The sequence below is a fragment of the Enhydra lutris genome, unplaced genomic scaffold, assembly GCF_002288905.1.
Source record: "Enhydra lutris kenyoni isolate GAN:26980312 unplaced genomic scaffold, ASM228890v2 scaffoldscaffold5, whole genome shotgun sequence".
Classification (NCBI taxonomy): domain Eukaryota; kingdom Metazoa; phylum Chordata; class Mammalia; order Carnivora; family Mustelidae; genus Enhydra; species Enhydra lutris.
In genome coordinates this window covers 8525648-8550041 of record NW_019154089.1, presented here as the reverse complement: position 1 = coordinate 8550041, position 24394 = coordinate 8525648, and the positions used below count along the sequence as shown (strand labels likewise).

Below are 24394 nucleotides of genomic sequence, written 5' to 3'. Positions count from 1 at the left end.
AACACAACAGCAGAGAATAAGCAACAAAAAGGATTCCCCCCTAAGGAGCTGGCTTCTGTTAAACAGGGGACACTGTACTGCTGGGTATTCTAGGACCTCTTCATCATAAAAATCACTACTTTCAAGAGCAGAAATCACAGCTGACTTTTTTAACACACAGAAATAGACACAGAGGGACACCTGGGTGGTTTAGTTGGTTGAGCCACTGCCTTCAGCTCAGGTCATGATCCCAGGGTCCTGGGATCAAGTCCCACATCAGGCTCCTTGCTTGGTGGGGAGCCTGTTTCTCTCTCTGCCTCTGCCTGCCACTCTGCCTGCCTGTGCTCTCTCTCTCTCTCAATATGACAAATAAATAAATAAAATCTTAAAGAAAGAAAGAAAGAAACAGACACAGAAAGACAGACAAAATGGGGAGACAGACATTTAACCCAAATGAAAGGACAGAACAAGGCCACAGTGAGAGAGCTATATGAAACAGATACAAGTAACATGCCTGATAAAGAATTTACAACAATAATCATAAGGATACCCACTGGACTTGAGAAAAAAATGGAAGACATGAGTAAGAACCTTAACAAAGAAATAAGGAATAACATAGTAGAGATGGGGGCACAATAAATGAGAAACACGCTTGATGGAATGAACAGCAGGATTAAAGGAGGACGACAAATTAGTGACCTAAAAGACATGGTAATGGAAAGTAATCAAGCTGAACAGAAAGAAAAGAATTATGCAAAATGAGAACAGACTAAGGGAACTTAGTGATGGCATCAAATATAACAGCAGTCATATAAGTCCCAGAAGAAGAAGAGAAAGGGAGGAAGAAAATTTATTTGAAGAGATAAAAGCTGAAAACTTCCCTAATCTGGGTAAGGAAACAGATATCCAGATCCAGGAGGCATAGAGAACCAGCAACAGAATCAAAAAAAGGAGAGCCACACCAAGACATATTGTAATTAAATTTGCAAAATATACTGATAAAGAAAAAATTTTTAAAGCAGCAAAACAAAAGAAATCCTTAACTTATAAGGGAAACTCCATAAGGCTAGCAGGAGATTTTTCAACAGAAACTTGGCAAGCAAGAAGGAACTGAAAGGATATATTTATATGTGCCAAATGGGAAAAATCTGCAGCCAAGAATACTCTATTCAGCAAGGCTATCATTCAGAACAGAACAAGAAACAAAGAGTTTCCTAAACACACAACTAGAGGAGTTCATGACCACCAAACCAGCTCTGCAAGAATATATTAATAGGAACCTTCGAAAGGAAGAGAGACCAAAAGTGACAAAAGAGAGGTAGGAAAACTCCATATTGTCTAAAAACACATTAAAAATGACTATTTCTAGGGATGTCTGACTCTTAAGTGTCTGACTCTTGGTTTCAGCCCAGGTCATGATCTCAGAGTCCTGAGATTGAGCCCTGGCTTGAGCTCCATGCCCCATGTGGAGTCCGCTTAAGACTCTCTCTCCATCTCCCTCTGCCCCTCCCCCCTGTGCATGCACATGCTTTCTCTCTCTCAAGTAAATAAATCTTCTATAAAAAGACTATTTCTGTAAAACATCAGTCAAGAACTTACCAAAAAAATGAATCTAAAATATAATAACATATACCTAAAACAGGGAGGAGAGAAGAAAAGAATGGGTTAAAACTTAAAGGATCACCAACTTAATTTAGACTGCTATATACAGCAAAAGAGATATAAAAACCTAATGGAAGCCATATTATCAAAAACCACTAATAAATATGCAAAGAATAAAGAGAAAGGAATCAAAATATACCACGAAAGAAAATCAGCAAACCATGAGAGAAAGACAAGAAAGGATCAGAGATCTACAGAAACAACCACTAAACAAGTAATAAAAACTCCAATAAATGTACACGTAGCAATAATTACTTTAAATGCAAAAGGACTATATGCTCCTGCTCCCATCAAAAGATACAGGGTAATACAGTGAATTTATAAAAATAGCATCTATATGCTGCCTACAAGAGACGCATTTCACATCTAAATTGCAGATTGAAAGTGAGGGGACAGACACTAAAAGTAAGGGAATGGAGAACCATCTATCATGGAAATGGATGTCAAAAGAAAACTGGAGTAGCAATAATTATATCAAACAAAGTAAGCTTTAAAACAAAGACTGTGGGGCACCTGGGTGGCTCAGTCGGTTATGTCAGACTCTTGATTTCAGCTCAGGTCATGATCTATCTTAGGGTTGTGAGATTAAGCCCCACAGTGGGTTCCATGCTGTGTGTGGAGCCTGCTTAAGATTCTCTCTCCTCTTCCTCCCTCTCAAACAAAAGAAAACAAAACAAAACAAACAAAAAACTGCAACAAGAAACAAAGAATAACACTATGTAGTAATAATTGAGACAATAATTGAGACAAAAAAGAACAATTTTAAATATTTATGCACCAAACACAGGAGTACATAAAACAGTTCATAACAAAAATAAAGGAACTAAATGATAATAAAATAATAGTTAGAAGGACTTTAACACATCCTTTACATCAAGAGAAAGATCATCTAAACAAAACATCAACAAGGAAAACAATGGCTTTGAATGACACACTGGAACAGATGGATTTAACAAATATATTCAGAACCTTCCAACCTAAAACAGAATACACATTCTTTTCAAAGGGCACATGGAACATTCTCCAGAATAGATCGCATATTAGCCCACAAAACAAACCTCAACATATTCAAAACTGAAATCATACCATGCATATTTTCTGACCACAATGCCATGAAACTAGAAGTCAATCACAAGAAAATATCTAGAAAAGATTTAAAAAAAAATGCATGGAGGTTAAATAACATGCTACTAAACAACAAGTGGGTCAACAAAGAAATAAAAAAAGAAATTAAAAAAATACATGGAAAAAAATGAAAATGAAAACACAACACTTCCAAAACCTCTAGAATGCACCAAAAGTGGTTCTAAGAGGGAATTTTATAGCAATACAAGCCTACCTCAAGGAGCAAGAATAATCTCAAACAACTTATTCTTACACCTAAAGAAGACACAAAAATAACAAACCTAAAAACCTAAAACCTAAAAAACCTAAAACCTAAAACAAAACAAAACAAAAAACAAAAAAAAAAAACTAAAACAAGCCTAAAAACCTAAAAAACCTAAAACCAGGGCACCTGGGTGGCTCAATCAGTTAAGTGTCTGCCTTTGCCTCAGGTCATGATTCCAGGGTTCTGGGATCCAGTCCCACATTGGGCTCACTGCTTAGTGGGGGATTCAGCCCCACAGTGGGCTTGCTGCTCAGTGGGGAGTCTGCTTTTTTCTCTTCCTCTGCCCTTCCCCTAACCCTCCACTCATGCTCTCTCTTGCTCTCTCAAATAAATAAATAAAATCTTCAAAACAAAACAAAACTTAAAAGCAGAAGGAAAGAAATAATAAAGATGAAGGCAGAAATAAATGATACAGAAATCAGTATAACAAAACAGATCAATGAAACAAGGAGCTCGTTCTTTGAAGGAAAAAGAAGGAAAAAAAAAAAATCAAACCTCTGGCCAGACATACCAAGAAAAAAAGAAAAAGGAGTCAAATAAAGAAAACCACAAATGACAGAGGAAAACATAACAACCAATATTACCAAAATATAAACAATCATAAGAGAATGTTATAAAAAGCAATATGCCAACCAACTGGACAACCTAGAAGAAATGGATAAATTCTAGCAAACTACCAAAACTGAAACAGGAAACAGAAAATGTGAACAGACTAATGACCAGGAAACAAATGAGTCAGTAAAATAGAAAGTCCCAAAAAACAGAAGTTCAGGACCAAATGGCAATAAGAAAGAGTTAATACCCATTCTTCTTAAACTATTCCAAAATATAAAAGAAGAAGAAAAACTTCCAAATCCATTCAATGAGGTCAGAATTACCCTGATACCAAAACCAGATAAAGACATCACCAAAAAAGACAACTACAGGCCAATATCCCTGAAGAACATGGATACAAAAATTCTCAATAAAATACTAGCAAACCAAATTCAACAATACATTTTAAAAATCACCACAATCAGGGGGATTTATTTCAGGGTTCCAAGGGTGGTTCAGTATTTGCAAATCGATTGCAAATGATGTATCACAGCAACAGCAGAAAGAATAAAAACCACATGATCATTTTAACAGATGCAGAAAAAGCATTAGACAAAGTACAGCATCCATTCATGATAAAAACCCTCAATAAAATAGGTTTAGAGAGAACATACCTCAACATAATAAAGGCCATGTACGAAAAACCCACAGCTAATATCATCCTTAATGCGGAAAAACTGAGAGCTTTTCCTCAAGGTCAGGAACAAGACAAGGATGTCCACTCTCACCACTTTTATTCAACATAGTACTCGTAGTCCTAGCTACACCAATCAGACAACAAAAAGAAAAGTAATCCAAATTGTTAAGGAAGAAGTAAAACTTATGCTATCTGCAGATGACATGATACTATATATAGGAAACCCTAAAAACACTCCACCAAAAACTGCTAGAACTGATAAAGGAATTCAGTAAAGTCACAGTATATAAAATCAATATACAGAAATCTGTTATATTTCTGTTCATCAATAATGAAGCAGCATTAAGAAAAATTGGGAAAATAATCCCATTTACAATTGCACTCGAAATACGATACCTAGTAATAAACCTAACTAAAGAGGTGAAAGACCTGTACTATAAAAACTGTAAAAAACTGATGAAAGAAATTCAAGATGACACAAAGAAATGGAAAGACATTCCATGCTCATGGCCTGAAAGAACTAATATTTTAAAATGTCTATATTACCCAAAGCAATCTATAGATTTAATGCAATCCCTATCAAAATACCAACAGCATTTTTCACATACCTAGAACAAACAATCCTAAAATTTGGAATCACAGAAGACCACAAATAGCTACCGCATTCTTGAAAAAGAAAAGCAAAGCTGGAAGCATCATAATTCCAGATCTCAAGTTATATTATAAAGTGGTAATAATCAAAACAATATGGTACTGGCACAGAAACAGACTCATCCATCAATGGAACAGAATAGAGCCCAGAAATAAATCCATGATTATACAGTCAATTAATCTTGAACAAAACAGGAAACAATGTACAGTGGGAAAAAGACATTCTCTTCAACAAACGGTGTTGGGAAAACTGGACGGCAACATGCAAAAATGAAACTGGACCACTTTCTTACCTCATACACAAAAAATAAACTCAAAATGGATTAAAGACCTAAATGGGAGACCTGAAACCATAAAAGTCCTAGAAGAGAACACAGGCAACATATTCTTTGACATCAGTCTTAAACCAACTTCTTTCTAGATATGTCTCCTGAGGCAAGGGAAAGAAAAGCAAAAATAAACCATTGTGATTACATCAAAATGCACAGTGAAGGAAACGATCAACAAAACTAAAAGACAACCTACAGAATGGGAGAAGATACATGTAAATGACAAATCCAATGAAAGTTTAACATTCAAAATATACAAAGAACTTACGAAACGCAACACCCCAAAGATGAATAATCCAACTTAAAAATGGGCAAAACATATGAATAGGTATTTTTCAAAAAAAGGCATCTGATGGCCAACAGACACATGAAAAGATGCTCAACATCACTTATCATCAGAGAAATACAAATCAAAATCACAATGAGGTATCACCTCACACTTGTCAGAATGACTAAAATCAACAGTACAAGAAACAACAGGTGTTGGCCAGGATGTGGAGAATTAAAGGGGAACCCTTTTGCACTACTGGTGTGAACTGAAATTGGTGCAGCCACTCAGGAACAGTACGGAGGTCCCTCAAAAAGTTAAAAATAGAGAGGCACCTGGGTGACTTAGTTAAGCATCCAATTCTTGATTTCAGCTCAGGTCATGATCTCAGGGTGTAAGAGCCCCATGTTGGGCTCTGTATTGGGCACACAGCACTTAAGATTCTCTCTCTCCCCCTGTGACTCTCCCCCTAACCTCACTCACACTTTCTCTCTTTCTAAAATAAAAATAAAAAAACAAAAACAGAACTACCTTTTGATCCAGAATTGCACTACTGGGTATTTACCCAAAGAATACAAAAACCTAGGGGTGCCTGGGTGGCTCAGTGGGTTAAAGCCTCTGCCTTCAGCTCAGATCATGATCTCAGGGTCCTGGGATCAAGCCCCACATCGGGCTCTCTGCTCAGCAGGGCTCCTGCTTCCCTCTCTCTCTCTCTCTCTGCCTGCCTCTCTGCCTACTTGTGATCTCTCTCTGTCAAATAAATAAAATCTTTAAAAAAAAAAATACAAAAACCTAATTCAAAGAGATACAGGTACCCCTACGTTTATAGCAGCATTACTTACAATAGTCAAGATATGGAAGCAGCCCAAGTGCTCACTGATAAATTAATGGATAAAGATGTAGTGTATATATAAACAATGGAATTATCACTCAGCCAGAAAAAAGAATGAAACCTAGGCATTTGCAACAACGTGGATGGAGCTAGAGGGCATAATGCTAAGCAAAATAAGTCAAAGACAAATACCATATGATTTCACTCACGTGGAATTTCAGAAAACAAAGGGGGAGAAAATGAGAGAGCCAAAACAAGAAACCGATTCTTATAGAGAACACAGAGAAAAAACTGACAGCTACCAGAGGGGAGGGGCTTGGTGGGATGGGTTAAACAGGTGATGGAGATTAAGGAGTGTACCTGCCATGAACACAGGGTGACATATGGAACTGTTAAATTACTATGTGTACACATGATACTACTAACACTTTATGTTAACTAACTGGAATTAAAAACTTAGACTGCTGAAAACCATGTGACCAGAAAATTATTTCAAGAATGATAGGATTTTTTTGCCTTGAAGATTAAAAAAAAAAAACTTTATTGAAGTATAACTGATATATACTAAACTGTACCTATTTAAAGTATGAAATCTGGTAGGTTTTGATTTATATATATAACTGTGAAATCATCACCACAATCAGGCCCAAATGTTTTCTCATTTCCATTTATAATCCTTCTCTCTCTCCCCCTCCCTCCCCACTTCACACTCGCCCCACACCCTATTCCCAGGCAGCTGTTCTGCTTCTTGTCACTTGGGACTAATTTCCATTTTCTCAAATTTCAAATAAATGGTATTTTACATATACATAAAAAAGATAAAAGAACTTTAGAATATTTTAATTCTACTTCATTCTCTCCACCTCAACCAAAAAACCCTTCACTCATGGCACTATTTTCCAGTCTTTCAGCTCTATGTTTGAAATGTTTGTTGTTTTTATACAGCCAATAACCGTGCAGATTTACCCAGGTGTACCATTTTATGTTGCTGTTCATTTCTTACTCCATATATTCTTGTATTGAAAACATTCTTCTATTAGAGACATTCTCTCACTTTTTTGTCTAAAGAATGTATGTATTTTGTCTTCAATCTCAAACAAGTTTTACTAGGTATCGGTTTTATGTTGGAAGTTATTCTGCCTCACAGCACCACAAAGATGTATCATTGGGTTCTATGGAAAACAGTATAGCAGTTCTTTAAATTTTTAAACATGGAGTTACCATATGACCCAACAACTCCATTCCTAACATATACCCAAGAAGAATAAAAATGTGTTCACACAAAAACTTACACACAGAAGTTCACAGGAACATTACTCATAACAGCCAGCTAAAAAGTGTTAACAACCCAAATACCCATTAAGTGATGAACAGATAAGCTGTGGTACATCCATACAATGAAATATTATTCATCAATAAAAGGGAATTATTCATGCTGTAACATGGATGAACTTTGAAAACATAATGCTAAGTGAAAGAAGACAGTCACAAGAGACCACATACTACATGATTCCATTTATATGAAATGTCCAAAAGAGGCAAATCTATAGAAACAAAAAGTATATTAATGGTTGTCTAAGGCTGGGAGAGGGTGGGTGGGTGGTAGAGGGTGAGGTAACTGAGAATTACTCTAATGGTACAGGGTTTCTTTTTGGATGATGATAATGTTCTAAAATTGACTGTGGTGTTGGTCATGAAACTTTGTGAAAAAACTAAGAACTGAATTTTATACTTTAAATGGCTGAATTGTATGGTATGTGAATTTTATATCAGTGAAGCTATTACATTAAAAAAAAAAAAATGGGGCGCCTGGGTGGCTCAGTGGGTTAAGCCTCTGCCTTCAGCTCAGGTCATGATCTCAGGGACCTGGGATTGATCTCACATTGATCTCCCTGCTTAGGGAGCCTGCTTCCCCCCCTCCCCCGCCTACTTGTGATCTCTGTCAAATAAATAAATAAAATCTTAAAAAAAAAAAAAAAAAAGGCAGGCACATTTCCTGGATGCAGATATAAGAAACGGGTGATACCATCTATATTAACCAGTTTCATTAAATGCTTCAAAAATTGAAGATCACAGTTGTGGTACAAAGAACCACTTTAGTACTCAAACAACATCACTCCTCAAACTTCAGGGATCATCCACTGTTTACAAAAATTTCCTGACATTGCATTTTCTACTATCTGGACCTAACTTACCTTTCACAAACCATGGTCAAGCAAACTTGTACTCCTCCAAGTACCTTGTACATACTCATGATCTTCCAGCTTTTGACACTCTCTGCTCATGTTTTTTCCACTACCTGGAATCCTTTCCCTACCTGCATCTGTCTAAAACCTCTAGCTAAAGGAAATCTATCCTGCTTCTACTTACTCTAGTTCTTCACACATTCTTCATGACAGTTGAACGACTGGAGCACAATGTAAAGTAAGTTATTTTCGGGGCGCCTGGGTGGCTCAGTGGGGTAAGGCCTCTGCCTTCGGCTCAGGTCATGGTCCCAGGGTCCTGGGATCAAGCCCCGCATCAGGCTCTCTGCTCAGCGGGGAGACTGCTTCCTCCTCTCTCTCTGCCTGCTTCTCTGCCTACTTGTGATCTCTGTCAAATAAATAAAAATAATAAAATAATAAAATAAGTTATTTTCACATCGTACCTCATTTATTAGGTTATGAGTTCACTGACAGCTATGTTACTCATCTCTGTAAACAGAAGGTTTGACACACCACTTTTAAAATGGCATATCTGTAGGGGCGCCTGGGTGGCTCAGTCGTTAAGTGTCTGCCTTCAGCTCAGATCATGATCCCAGGGTCCCGGGATAGAGCCCACATCAGGCTCCCTTCTTGGCAGGAAGCCTGCTTCTTCCTCTCCCACTCCCCCTACTTGTGTTCCCTCTCTCGCTAGGTGTTTCTCTGTCAAATAAATAAATAAAATAAAATAAAATATAAAATAAAATAAAATGGCATATCTGTTTAACTGTAGTACTTGCTGCAATCATAGCAGAACTGATTATCACTGGTGCGCTTTTGCATATTTTACACGAAAAGTCCTGATTTCATCTTATATCCCCTACATCTTAGAGGATACATATATTGCAAAATTACACTGGGATTACATATGCACTTCTGACATCTGTGCAATTTGTGTTATGTAACATATTCAGGAATGCAATCTATGTAACTTGGTTAATATCATAGAATGTATACACTACACACAGAAATGCTAAAGAGAAACTATCAGTTAAGGTATTCAGCATCTGTACACCAAGAGATAGGTAAGAATAATCATAGCAGCATTATTCTTAGTAAAAAAAAAAAAAAATCAGAAACAACCCTTTGGTTGGAAACAATCCCCTATGAGTAAGAGAAAAGACAATTAAATTACTGCATACTCATACAATGAAATACTACACAGCAACAACTACTGCTACATGCAACAAAGTTAATAAACCTGAAACAAGCCAGACACAAGAATAAGTGAATACAATATGACTGTATTTCATAAAGTTAAACAGAAAAAACTGACCTATAATGTTAAAAGTCAGGATAGTGGTTACCCTTAATAGAACTGAGAGTACCTAGAAGAGGGAATGAAGCAGACTTCTAGGATACTGGTAAAATTCTGTTTCTGCACCTGGATGGTAGTTATGGAAGTATATTCACTTTGAGAAAATTTACCGAGTTATTTTATGATCTGCAGGTTTTTCTGTATACATGTTATATTTCAATACACTGTACTTTTAGAAGTGGAGGAACAAGATGACAGAAATGGGATAAATTAAAGAAAAACTCAACTGTTATAAAATGTTTGGAGCCTTCTGCTATTTCTGTCAGCTAAACTTGCCAATTATATCCCCTCTAAATTCCACACCTAAAACGCCTTTTTTTTTTTTTTTTTAAGATTTTATTTGACAAGAGAAAGAGAGATCACAAGTGGTGGGCAGAGGGAGTGGGAGAAGTAGACTCCCCACTGAGCAGGGAGGCCAATGCAGGGTTCAATCCCAGGATCCTGAGATCATGACTTGAGCCAAAGGTAGCTGCTTAACCAATTGAGCCACCCAGACACCTCTCTTTTTCACTAACTTTAAATAATTTTATTATCATGTACCTTCATGTAATTTTCTTCATGTTTCTCATGCTTAGGTTTGTTCAAATTCTTGAATGTTTGTGTTTATCCTTTTAATCAAATCTGAAAAAGTTTCTGACCATTATTTTTTCAAAGACCCTCCCCCTATTTCCTTATCAGATTTCATTTACATATCTCTTAGGTTACTTGACTTTGTCCCACAGTTCAATCATGTTTTTTTATTCTGGAAGTAAAACTGCCATGCAATATTAGTTTCCTGTGCACAACACAGTAACTTCACATTTGTACACACTGCAAGCTGACTGCCACCGTAAGTTGTTACCATCTGTCACCATACAAAGTGAATATAATATTACTGATTTTATTTCCCACACTGTACATAACATACCCATTACTTATTTTACAACTGGAAGTTTATACCTCTTGACCCTCTTCACACATTTTGCCCAGCCCTCCCAACCCCTTCCCCTTGCAACCACCACTCTGTTCGCTGTATCTATGAGTCAGAGTTTGGTTTGGTTTGGTTCATGTTTGTTTTTTAGATTCCACTTACAAATGAAACCATGCAGTATTTGTCTTTCCCTATCTGACTTATTTCACTTAGCAGTATACCCTCCAGGTCCATCAGTGTTCCTACAAATAGCAAGACTGCATTATTTTTTATGGCTGAAGAGTCCACTGGACATGAATATGCATGTGCATGCCACACGTGCATGCACACACACATACCCATTTCTTTATCTATTCATCTACTGATAGACACTACTTGTTTCCACACCTTCACTATTACAAGTAATGCTGCAAATTTTAAACAGGGGTGCACAAATCTTTTCAAATTAGTGTTTTTATTTTCTTCAGATACCCAGAAATGAAACTGCTGGATCTACTGGCAGCTCGGTTTTTAATCTTTTGAGAAACCTCCATACTGTTTTCCTGAGTGGTTGTACCAATTTACATTCCCACCAATGTACAAGGCTTCCCTTTTCGCCACATCCTCACCAACACTGGTTTGGTATAAGGGTGATGCTACTTCATTAAACATGTTTGGAAGCATTCCCTCCACTTCAATGTTTTTGGAATCATTTGAGAAGAACAGATGTTAAAACTTAAAATGATGGGTAGAATTCACCAATGAAAACATCTGTTCCTAGACTTTTGTCTGTTGGGAGGTTTTTGATAACTGATTCAATGTCCTTACTAGTTTATTCAGATTTTCTATTTCTTCTTGAATCAGTTTTGGAAGATTGTACACTTTTAGGAATTTATCCACTTGTAGGTTGTTCAATTTATTGGTATATAACTGTTCATAGTAGTCTTTTGTGATTTTTTTATCATCTGTAGTTATCAGTTGTAACTTCTTTCATTTCTGATTTTATTCATGTGAGCCCTCTCTTTTTCTTAGTCTAGCTAAAGATTTCTCATTTTTTTCTTTCCAAAGAACCAGCTCTTAGTATCACTGATTTTTTTCTGTCTTTTTGCCTCTATTTCACTGATTTCCACTCAGATCTATATTATTTCCTTCCTTCCACTAACCTGGGTATCCCCTGTTCTTTTCCCCCTACTTTATTTAGGCATAAAGTTAGATTGTTCATGAAATTTTTCATGTTTCTTGAGGTAGGCCTATATTACTATGAACTTCCCTTCTATAACCACTTTTGCTGCATCCCAAACATTTTGGTATGACGTATTTGTGGTTATGTCACATTTCTGTTTTCATTTGTTTCTAGATATACTTTTATTTCTTCTTTGATGTCCTCAATGACCAACTGGCTGTTCAGCGGTATGTTCTCTAACCTCCACAATTTTGTGGTTTTTCCATTTTCCTACTTATAATTGATTTCTGGTTTTATATCACTATGGTTGAAAAAATGCTTGATATGCTTTCGATCTTCTTGAACTTACTGAAAGGTGTTTTGTGGCATATTGTAATCTACCCTGGATAATGTTTCATGTAGACTTGAGAAGAACATGTATTCTGCTACTTTTGAATGACATGTTCTCTATATTTCTATATATATTATCTATATATGTGTATATATATATATATATGTATACATATATATTAAGTCCATCTGTCTAATGTATCATTCAAGACCAATGTTTCCTTACCAATTCTGTCTAATCTATCCATTGATAAGAGTGGGGTATTAACATCCTCTATTGTTAATGTGCTGTTAAATTCTCTCATTAGGTCTCTCAATATTTGCTTTATATATTTTAGTGTTTCTAAGCTGAGTGCATATATATTATAAATGCTCTATCTTCTTCATAAATTGACCACTTTATTGTGTATTGCCCTTTTCTTTCATTACATTCTTGTTTTAAAGTCCATTTTGTATCTGATAGGAGTACATCTACATCAACTTTCTTTTCATTTCCATTTGCATGGAGTATCTTTTTCCAACCCTCTACTCTCAGTCTGTGTGTGTCCTTATTCTGAAGTAAGTCTCTTATAGCCAGCATACAGCTTAAGTCTTTTTTTTTAATCCATTCAGCCACTCTATGTGTTCTGACTGGAGAATCAGTTCATTTACTTTAAAAAAAATTACTGATAGGTGTGTGCTTATTGCCATTTTATTAATTGTTTTCTGGCTGGTTTTGTAGTTCCTCTCTGTTCCTTTCTTTTTTTCTTCACTTGTGTTAACATTCTTCATATAACTTTCTCAGTGTCATGTTTAGATTCCTTTTTCATTTTCTTTTGTATATTTACTATAAATTTTTGCTTTGTGGTTACCATGAAGTTCACATATAACATCCTCTGACTTTAAGTCTATTTTAAGTTGACAGCAACACACTTGAATATATTCCAAAACTGTACATCTTTATTCACCCCACAATGTTTTGTTTTTGATTCTATAGTTTATATATTTTTATTTTATATATCCCTTAGTAAGTTATTATAGTTTTAGTTTTGTCTCTTGACCTTCATACTAGTTTTATAAGTGATTAAACCATCACCTTTATTGTATATTTACCTTTTCCAGTAAGATTTTTATTTTACTATGTTTTTTTTTAACCATTAATTAGTGCCATTTACTGTGAGCTTAAAGAAATTCCTTCAATATGTCTTGTAAAGCTGATTTAGTTGTGACGAACTCCATTAGCTTTTGCTTAACTGAAAAATTACTACTCTAAAAGATAACTTTGCCAGGTACAGTATTCTTGGTTGCAAGTTTTTTCCTTTCAGTACTTTGAATATATCACACCACTCTCTTATGACCTGGAAAGTTTCTGCTGAAAAATCTGCTAATAGTGTTATGGGGTTTCCCTTGTATATAAAGTGCTGTTTTCTCTTGATGGTTTTAAGTATCTCTTTAACTTTTGACATTTTAATTATAATACATCCTGGTGTATTCTCTTTATCTTATTTGAGATCCTGGTAGATCTCTTTATCTTATTTGGAACTCTCTAGGATTCCTGGACCTGCATGCTTATTTACCTCCCCATACAGAGGAAGTTTTCACCATTATTTCTTCAAATAAATTTTTTGCCCCTTTCTCTCCCTCTCTTTCTAGGACCTTTATAATGACACAAAGGTCCCTTAAGGTATCTTTACTTTTTAAAATTCTTTTTTGCAGCTGTCTGAGTGAGTCTCATTGCTTCGTCTTCCAGTTCACTAATCCATTCTTCTGCTTCATCCAGTCTGCTGTTGAAATCCTAATATATTTTCCAGTGCAGTTACTGTATTCTTCAACTCTGTGACTTCTATTTGCTACTTTCTTATATATCCTACATTTTTTGAAGTTCTCACTGTGTTCATCCATTTCCCTCCTAAACTCAGTAAGCATATTTAGAACTATTACTTTGAATCCTTTATCAGGTAGTTTGCTTATCTACATTTCAGTGAAGTCTTTTCTTTTTTCTTTTTAAGTAGGCTCCATGCACAGCAATGGAGCCCAGTGAAGTCGTTTTCTGAAGTTCTGTCTTGTTCTTTTGATTAGAACATATTTCTCTGTCTAATCATTTTACCTGGTTCTCTCGGTTTATTCTTTGTATTCAGTGTAACAGCTACCTCTCACAGTCTTGCCAAGAGTGGCCTTTTGCAGGAAATAACCTGTGGGGCTCAAAAGTGCAATCTCCATCCCACCCAGAAATCAGAACTAGGCATTCAAAGGGCGTCCCCCATGTGGACTGAGCATAACTACCAGCTATAAAGCTGCAGTGTGGGGACTGAGAAACAAATTGCCCAGCTGACTATGGCACAGAGAGGCAGAGAACTTGCCCAATCAGTTGTAGTGCAACCGGAGCTCAAAGGTGTATGAGATGCTTGCAGGCTGGCTATAACATGGCACATGGCGGTGGGGTGCACCTACCTACGCTAGCAGGTTAAGAAGGAGACTGCCAAAATGGGGCCTACCAAAGCTAGCATGAGCAAGGGAGAATGAGATGACAAAAGTAGTACCTACCAGCAATTCTGTTCCCAGAGAGAGTCTGAACAGGTTCCTGCCTTTCTGGCAGTCCTTTTAAGATTAAAGATTAAAACTTTCTCCTTCACATAATAGTCTAGGCACTTTTCAGTATGCTCATTTTTGCTGGGTCCTGGGGCAAGTGGTCTGCACACAAGCCCTTTAAGAGCAGGGTTCTCCTTCTCCATTCCCTATAGTTCTTCAGTTCTCCTAGACATAATCCCCACTGGTCTTACATTTGGGGGGCTTGTTTCAATGGTGCAGGATCCAAGGGTTGGCACAAGGGAAAGATCCCACCTCAGGGGAAAAGATTGCTCCTCCTTGCTCCTCAAGGAAAAGATTTTTAAGATCCCTCCTGATTTGGGGTCATCGTACAGAGGGTGCAGTTTTTGGCAATAGTGTAGCCCTGCCTCTCATCTCGGCGTGGTCCTTTTATCCTTTGCTGTGGAGGAACTGTTCATGTAGTTTTCAGACCTTTTTCAGAGGAAATTATTCCAAATGTAGCTGCAGATGTGTTGTGTCCATGAGAGAAGGCGAGTTCAGGATCTTCCTATACCTCTATCTTAAACTGTCCCTTTGAGGTCCAAGTTTTATAAACTGAATACTGAAGCTGTATTTTTTAGTTACCTGTTTTCCTTCAATAAACATGGTTCTGAAAAACAAATCTAATACTACCACTTAAACAAAAAAACAACACATATTAACAATAAAATATATTTGTATTTCTTACTGGAAAGTTAGACTCTTAAGGACCAAACACTGCTACCAAAGAGGATTAATATGTAATTACTTACAATTCTCAGCTTCCCACATTAATAAGAATATGTAATTACTTACAATTCTCAGCTTCCCACATTAATAAGAAAGATATGATCCCACAGGATTCTCTGTAAAGAATATTAAAACTTTCAGGGCACCTAGATGGCTCAGTCGGTTAAAGATCTGCCTTCAGCTCATGATCCCAGGGTCCTGGGACTGAGCCCCACATGGAGCTTCTTGCTCAGCAGGGAGCCTGCTTCTCCCTCTCCCTGCCACCTGCCTGCTTGTGCTCTGTCAAATAAATAAATAAAAGCTTAAAGCTTTATTAAAAGCTTACCATTTCTAATACAGCATTAAAAGATACAATTTATGGAAAGGTGGTATTTTTTAAGTAACAAAAGACCTTGTGAATGCAGGAGATCTTTAAAAATGACATTGATAAAGCAAAATTTCTGAGATACAATTCTTACAAATATTAACAATATTAAATAGCCAGCTTAAGAACTTCAGAAGCTTGAGGCCCCTGGGTGGTCCAGTTGGTTAAGCATCTGACCTGATTTCAGTACAAGTTACGATCTCAGGGTCAGGGGACTGAGCCCCACAATGGGCTCCAGGCTCAACCTGGAGTGTGGTTGGGACGGTCTCTCCCCAGCTGCCTCTGCCCCTTCCCAACCTGCACTCACACTCAGTGCTTTCTTCCTCTCACTCACTCTCAAAGTAAACAGATTAAATCTTTAAGAAAGAAAAGAATTTCAGGGGCACCTAGGTGGCTCAGTCAGTTAAGGATCTGCCTTGGGCATAAGGTCATGATCCCAGGGTCCTGGGATCAAGCCACACGGAGGGTTCCTTGCTCAGTGGGAAACCCGTTTCTCCCGATTCCTCTGCCTGCTGCTCCCCCACTTGTGCATGCTCTCGCTCAAATAAATAAATCTTAAAAAAAAAAAAAAAAAACCAACTTCCGAAGCTTGCTTAAAATGTGACATAAAGGGCGCCTGGGTGGCTCAGTGGGTTAAGCCGCTGCCTTCGGCTCAGGTCATGATCTCAGGGTCCTGGGATCGAGCCCCGCATCGGGCTCTCTGCTCAGCAGGGAGCCTGCTTCCTCCTCTCTCTCTGCCTGCCTCTCTGCCTGCTTGTGATCTCTCTCTGTCAAATACATAAAGAAAATCTTTAAAAAAAAAAATGTGACATAAAATCAGATACTGAAAGTGAAAAATAACACAGTACTACAGACTTTCTCCTTAAAAAAAAAAAGCTGTAGCAGTGAAGCCATTTCTCACCTCTCATTTACTCCACATCTATCTTCATCTATCTCACTTTCTCCTCCAAACATGCCCATCTCAAAAAAAAAAAAAAAAAAAAAAAAATGGTCACCAGTTACCTCCAACTCCACAGATCAATAGATACTTTTCTGGTTGTCATCTCATAAGACCTGTCAGCAATCAGCATACAGAAAACAGTACATCACATTATCATTTTTTAAACACTTTCCCTTTGGAGCTGTCCTAACACCACACAACCCTGGCTTTCCCAATGTTTCTCTTGCCATTTTCTTCTCTGTAGACTTTCCTCTCCTACACCTGTACATTTTAAATTTCCTCAGAGCAAAGCCCTGCTCTTTCCAATACTCTAGTTACACCTTTACCTAGATGATCTCATCCATTCCCTTAGTCTTAATAGTGACCATAATCTATCTCCAGTCCCAATTTTCCTGTGAACCAACCTCTGGTGTGAACTCCACATTTACTTTATTACTGTCAACAGGACATCTCTAAGCGGGTATCTCTCTCTAGCAAGTAAAACTAAAACAAATGTCCAAAAGAGAACTTTTGACTCTCTCCCTCTGCCCTTGAAATTATTTCATACGTCCATTCTATAAATATTTACTGAGCATATGTTCAGGCACTGTGCTGTATACTGGCACAACAATGTGTACTTGGGTAAGACAGATGGTACGTTATAAAATAAGCTATGAAGAGTACAAAATGTGTGTGATAAAGAATAGAGAAGAAGGCTGCTACTTGTGATAGGCTAGTCAAGTCATACTTCCACAGTTTTACATTCTCTCCCTCAGAAAACTGCATCTATTTAGGGGTTCCAGTCAAAAACCTAGGTATCTGTTCCCCACAAACAATCCAAGAGGTCAATCTACTGGGTTCTAACTTCAAAATCTACCTTGAAGTTGACTAGAACTCAAGCAAACAAAGAAAAGAGATATGGACAATGACAACTGCAATAGATGTCACAGAAGGAAATGCAAAAACTATGGAAGAAAATATCAGTGAAACCTAACTCACTCTGGGAGAAATAAGAAAAGGTTTCCTGGAGGAAGGATACCTAGGTTAACTCCAGATGATCACTACAAAAAGCCAAACAAAAAAAGAACAGAAGACTATGCCAAGAACAGGGATGGAATATCACTGAATCTAAAACACGTTCAGAGTGATAAAATCCTAGAACAGGGAGAAGGGATTAATAAAAGGCCAAAAGAAAGCACAAGTTACCAAAGATTAAAGAGATCATGTCACAAGGGCACAGAAATCAACTTTAAAAGTCTCCTACTGGCCAAATATGGGACAATTCGACTATAATAGATTAAAACCCAAGCTTGTGATGATACCAAAAAATGACAAAGTGAAAACCTTCACTAAACAACTCATTATAAATTATTCTGACACATTACAAAGGGAAACTATCAAACTTATATGCTACCTTTCCTGGAGCAAAGAGTAGCCAAACAGGTGGTAAGAGAAATTTCTTCTAGGAAATAAATGCAGGAGGAATTAAACAATCAGGGTATCACCATTTTATAACCCCTGATAAGATAATGGATTCAGAAAATAATCAACAAAAGATGCTAAAACAATTAGGGAAAGGGGAATCTTAAAATGTAAGAACAAGGTTGATAACAACAACTCACCAAACTTAGCATCACTAAAGGGAGAACAACTAGACACCATGTAACTCTAATGGGTAGGAAATTCACAACAAACATCTATGGGATATTTTTATTTAAAAAAAAAAATGAACCTGAATCTAATAAAATATCTACCAGCTTTCTAGATATAGAAAGTAAGTTATAGCAGTGGTTCTCAAACTTGAGCATCAGAATAACCTAAATGAGGCTTTGTTAAAACACAGAATGCTGGAAAGCACTGAATTAGAGTAAACCATAAGGAAGCAAAGAGCCATATAAAGAATGTGGGAAACTTTTAAGAAAAATAACCCAGTTTCAATATGAAATCATATTTTAAAAGGTGGGGGAGGCCGTTATAGAAAAAAATTACTTAAGCAACATAACTGCAAATGTAATATGCAGACTCTAAAGATTCTTGAATTAACAGGGGCGCCTGTGGATAGCTGACGGGGTTAAGCATCTGACTCTTGATTTCAACTCAGGTCATATCTCAGGGTCATGAGATGGAGACCCTGTTGGGCTCCATGCTGGGCATGGAGCCTGCTTAAGATTCTCTCTCTCCCTCTGCTCCTTTCCCCTTCTCTCCTCCCCGACCTCCCTCTCCACCACCCCCCCAAAAAAAGATTCTAAGTCAAACAAATCCACTATAAAAAGACATCTTGAAACAACTGAGAAAATATTAATATAATCTAAGAATAGATCATATTAAGGGAATTTCTGTTAAGCATAATAATAGAATGATGGCTTAGTTTTTAAAAACCTTAAGTTAATTAGGAAAAAAAAAAATCAAGGCTACAGACTGTGCAAAAGCCACACAATACGGGCCACTTTAAGGAGTTTGGGCCTAAACTGAATGGTTTTACACATAAGCATAGAATCATCATACTTATAACTTCTGGTTCCTGAATGTCATGTGCTAAGCACTGCATTAAGTACTTAACATGACTTATCTCTTTGAATCCTTAAAATAACTTTGTAATGCAGATATTAAATTCTATACCATTTTGCAGGCTGATCATAATCAGAATTTGCATTCTTTAGGGGCGCCTGGGTGGCTCAGTGGGTTGAGCCGCTGCCTTCGGCTCGGGTCGTGATCTCAGGGTCCTGGGATCGAGTCCCGCATTGGGCTCTCTGCTCAGCGGGGAGCCTGCTTCCCTCTCTCTCTCTCTCTCTCTCTGCCTGCCTCTCTGTCTACTTGTGATCTCTGTCAAATAAATAAATTAAAAAAAAAAAAAAAGAATTTGCATTCTTTAAAGGATAAAGTGTTGAGAATACTTTGGAGCACAACAAGAGTGATGGAAAAAAGAACAATTAAGAGATTGTTACAACAATATAAGAATTTCTGGTATAGACAGTAAAAGCAAATGCTCATGCATTATGAACAGAACAAAAATACAGCAATTTTTTTAACAAAACATGAATTATGTCCTACAGACATTTAATTCTGAAACAAACTTCTTCACCAAATTAGACATTTTTCAAAGAATTTTATTTTTGAAGCAATCATTTTATATGTACTGTAGTTACTGGACTTACAGTTAATTCTTTCTTCCACTACAAAGTGGCCTGATGGAAAAAATGTCAAACAGTATGTTCTCCTAGAAACCACCTTCTTTCCCAAATCCTCAAAAATATGAAAGCAAGTTACTGTTTTAATTCTATAAATTACTGAAATAACATCCCTGTGATATCCTTCACACTCCTGTCAGCTCAAGAAGCTTAGATAAGACAAGCACACAGAAATCAATATGGTAATGATCTTTTTTAAAAGTGAAAACTGAAGGGAAGGGGGTGAACCCTGACCACCTTTTCCAATGGGGTGACCATGAAAGACTATTTCAAGGCTAAAGCTTCATTCATATCAAAAGTCTCTCCTATCTCAGAGCCCTACTGTAACTTTTTACCACCGGGCCTTGTATGTTGCTAACTCTAGGAACAGACTCTTGGATGCTGAGCTATTGGTTAGTGCCAAAGGCTGTGTCCAAGTCAGATTCACCAACTTAAACTAAGTATACAAAACAAAACCAAAAAAAGTTTCTAGAAAGGAAAGCATGGTATACTGGAATGAAATTTTAATCTACTCTAAAACCTGAGTTACATCATTTGTTATTAGGGAAATGCAAATTAAAACCACAATAAGGGGTGTGCCTGGGTAGCTCAGTGGGTTAAGCAATGGACTCTTGGTTTCGGCTCAGGTCCAGATCTTGGTGTCCTGAGATCAAGCCCCATATTGGGCTCTGTGCTCAGGAAAGAATCTGCTTGGGATTCTCTCTCTCTCTCCGTCTGCCCCTCCCAGCTTGTGCAGGCTCTTTCTCTCTAAAATAAATAAATAGGGGCTCCTGGGTGGCTCAGTGGGTTAAGCCTCTGCCTTCGGCTCAGGTCATGATCTCAGGGTCCTGGGATCGAGCCCCGCATCGGGCTCTCTGCTCAGCGGTGAGCCTGCTTCCCTCTCTCTCTGCCTGCCTCTCTGCCTACTTGTGATCTCTCTCTCTCTCTCTCTCTCTGTCAAATGAATAAAAAATTTAAAAAAAAATTAAAATAAATAAATAAATCTTAAAAACACACACACAAGATCAACAAGATTCCACAACATCCACGAGAATGGCTATAATCAAGAAGTCTCAAAAATGGTGAACGTGGTAAACATTGTTAGGTGTTTTTCACAATACAAAAAAATCTTAATTAAAAAAATAGACTAACGGATACCAGGTATTGGGAAGGACATGGAACAATCATAACCTTCACACACTGCTCATGATACAACTAATACAACTAAGAAAAGTTGGGCAATTTTTTTGGAAGTATATACTTAGCATATGACCCAGTAATCCCACTCCTTGGTAACCATCCAAGAGAAATGAAAGCATATGTCTGCATAAATATTTGCATACAAATGTTCACAGCAGCATTGTTCTTCACAGACCAAATCTGAGAACAACCCAAAGGTCTGCCAATTGGTAGTAAATGGATAAAGAAATTGTAGTATACCCATACAATGGAATACTACTCAGCAATAAAACTGAAGAAACTGATAAGTACAACTGAGATAAATCCCAAAAATCATCACTATGAGTTAAAATAAGCCAGACAGAAAAGACTATAAACATGATCATATTTATAAGAAATTCTAGAAAAGTCAAAACTTCACTCATTAGAGCAGATCACTGACTGCCCTGAATGAGGATGGGTTAAGAACTGACTACAAAGGGTCATGAAGGAACTTCTGGGGGGATGGAAGTGTTCTAAAACTTCACTGGGGTGGTGTACAAAACTGTAAACATGTAACAAAATTCAAAGAACTGTGCACTTAGAATGGCTTAATTTTACTCTATGTTAATTATAGCTCAATGAAGTTGTTTAAAAAAATTACAAGGATGCCTAGGTGGCTCAATTTGTTGAACACCTGCCTTCAGCTCGGGCCATGATCCCAGGGTTCTGGGATCTAGTCCTGCACTGGGCTGCTTGTACAGCAGGAAGCCTGCTTCTCCCTCTGCCTGCCACTCCCCCTGCTTGTGTTCTCTCTCTCTCTCTCTCTCTCTCTGACAAATAAAATCTTAAAAAAAGAAAAAAATTACCTGGGTTACCTAGATCTTCAAGTTACCACCTGTGTGATGCTAACCAGTTTTCATTTTCTCACACGTACACTTGCACATTTTATTTTTTTAAAGCAATCACTTCTAAATCATACTGCACTTACTGGGCTTATACATAATTCTTACTTCCACTGGAAAAAGGATCATATAGTTATCTATACTTTCTCTCTCACACAAGGTTGTTGTGAAATATCACATGAGATAACTAATGAGAAAGTGCTTAGGCAACTCTAAAGTAGTGTTACACAACTATATAGTAGGCTTTACCTTTTTTAAAAATAGACATGAAAATTTTTTTTCATATATGTGACTTCAGACCCTTGGAAACTTGAGTACCCTAAAGTCAATCTTTGCCCAGAAATAGAAAGCCTAATCAAGTGTCACCTTTTTAATATCCTCAACCTGCTTTGTACTGACTCTTGATTTACTGGATGTCTCAACGCAGTATTATCCAGACTACACTTTCGTTTTTCAAAAGAAAATCAGTAAAGAAGTGTTTTAAAAAATTCATTTGATGAGTATGGCCTGACATTTATTTCCCAGTGGAAAAGACCCAAATCTAGAAAACTGTTTCATTAAACACTTTTCCAAGATGTTCACATCGTGGTTTTTCTTCCTCTAAAAGTTAGTTCTTTCCATTTAGTACTACAATTCCACACGTATTACTGAGTGTTTAGTAATGTGACCCCCATTACCAAGAGAGGGTGAATAATTTTAAGAACATGAAAACCTGTTACCAGTGTGGTACAGTCATTTCAAACTTTTGCCTGTTGCAGTTTTAACAGACTCTCATTTTTTTCCTACTACTACTGAACAACTGGGCTCTTTGCTGTTCTACCAGGTTTGAGTGATATGTGACATTTAGCCTAGTTATACTTAACAAGTTTCCACTCCGCAACAAGTATGAAGGCTATGTGAAAGACATAATCTCTACTTCAAATGTGGTTTGGCGAAACCACATGAATTCAATTTTACCTTGAATTCATGATTCTACGACACTGTCTTACAATTCTAGTAAGTTTTTCTACCAGCAACAGGTACTGCAACCAAAAATTAATAAAGCCTTTACTACCACAAAATATTTCGCTATCGTTTTCAATTTTTAAAGACACCTTTCTGGTAACAGTTGTAAGAGGATGATTCTATGGTCAATTCTAACGCCGTGCCTTCCTCTGATTCGTTCCTGCTCCAGTCTAGTCAGTAGTAACCATAACCTCTTAGGTTTCACCTTTCTCCTTCGATAACAATAAGACCGCTCGTTCCGGTAACTGCACACCTCCAATATTAGTTTCCAAGAAACTAGAAAGAACGGCACCTTGCCTACTCGTTCCTCCAGCCCTCTACCCTCAGAAGGTTGCACAAAACGGGAGGCTCTCCCCCACAACAGCAAGCAGGCTGGAATGAAGCACCCAGAGAGCGACTGGCCTCGGGTAGGAGAGGATAATTTCTGGGCCCCGAGGACTGCGGCTGAGGTCCAGCCCAGCCCGCTCCCAACTCTACTCGCTGCCAGAAAGGAGTGTGGACCCCTACGCTCAGGCCGCGGCGCTCGGTGGGGAAGGCACAGCCGCGTGTGGCAGCGGGGCAGGACGTAAACAAACCGGCCAGGAGGAGGGGGAAGGGGCAAGTGCTGGGATGGGGGGTGGTGGGCCGAAAAGGACCTCCCTCCAACCTCCAGCTCAGGACCGCAGCTGCCCAGCCGCTCCCCACCGGGGCCCAGGTCCCAATCCCGGCGCGGCGCGGCCGCGCGGGCAGGAATGCCAAAGGCCCCTGCACATCTGGAGCCCGGAGCCCACAAGGCCCTCGGCTCGGCTCCCCCCACCCCGCAGCGCCCTACCTGAACGCGCAATCTGGGTCCCGCGCGTCCCGACCGGGCGCGCCCAGCCCGCTCCTCTTGCTGAAGAGCTTCTGGAACAGTGTAGGAGCCATGCTGACCACGGCCAAACCAGGGTCGTTCCTTAGGGCGCTCGCTAGGCCCCCGCTCCTAGAGCCGCCCCGCCACCCCCATGAGCGCCTCAGTCATATGACAGAAATTAGTCACTTCAAACGGCCACGGCGCGCGGGGCGGGGCGCGAGGCAAGGTCGGCGTCCATTGGCTGGCGGTGAGCCGCATCACGTGGCGCCGCGCGGAGCCGGGGTCGGGGGTGGGGGGGTAAGGCGGAGGCGTAGGGCGGAGCTGGCCCCCATAGGTTGACTAGAGAATTCCCTCACGTGGCTGCTCACCGGGCGTGGTGTGCAAGGAAAGGAGGGGAGGGGCGGGGAGTAGAGCTGCCTGGGGAAGAATAGGGGGAACGCGCGCAGCTCGG

The 24394-nt window shown here is 38.4% G+C and overlaps 1 protein-coding gene across 3 annotated transcripts in view; it reads right to left on the bottom strand.

The window, feature by feature from the left end:
* Positions 1-24017, bottom strand: part of LOC111140883 (folliculin interacting protein 1) — a 156004-nt gene extending 131987 nt beyond the window's left edge. For all 3 annotated transcript variants that reach the window (XM_022493127.1, XM_022493128.1, XM_022493129.1), the window contains exon 1: positions 23926-24017. In XM_022493127.1, the coding sequence (XP_022348835.1) occupies positions 23926-24017 (92 nt within the window). The remainder of the gene's footprint in view (positions 1-23925) is intronic.
* Positions 24018-24394: the final 377 nt, after the last annotated feature.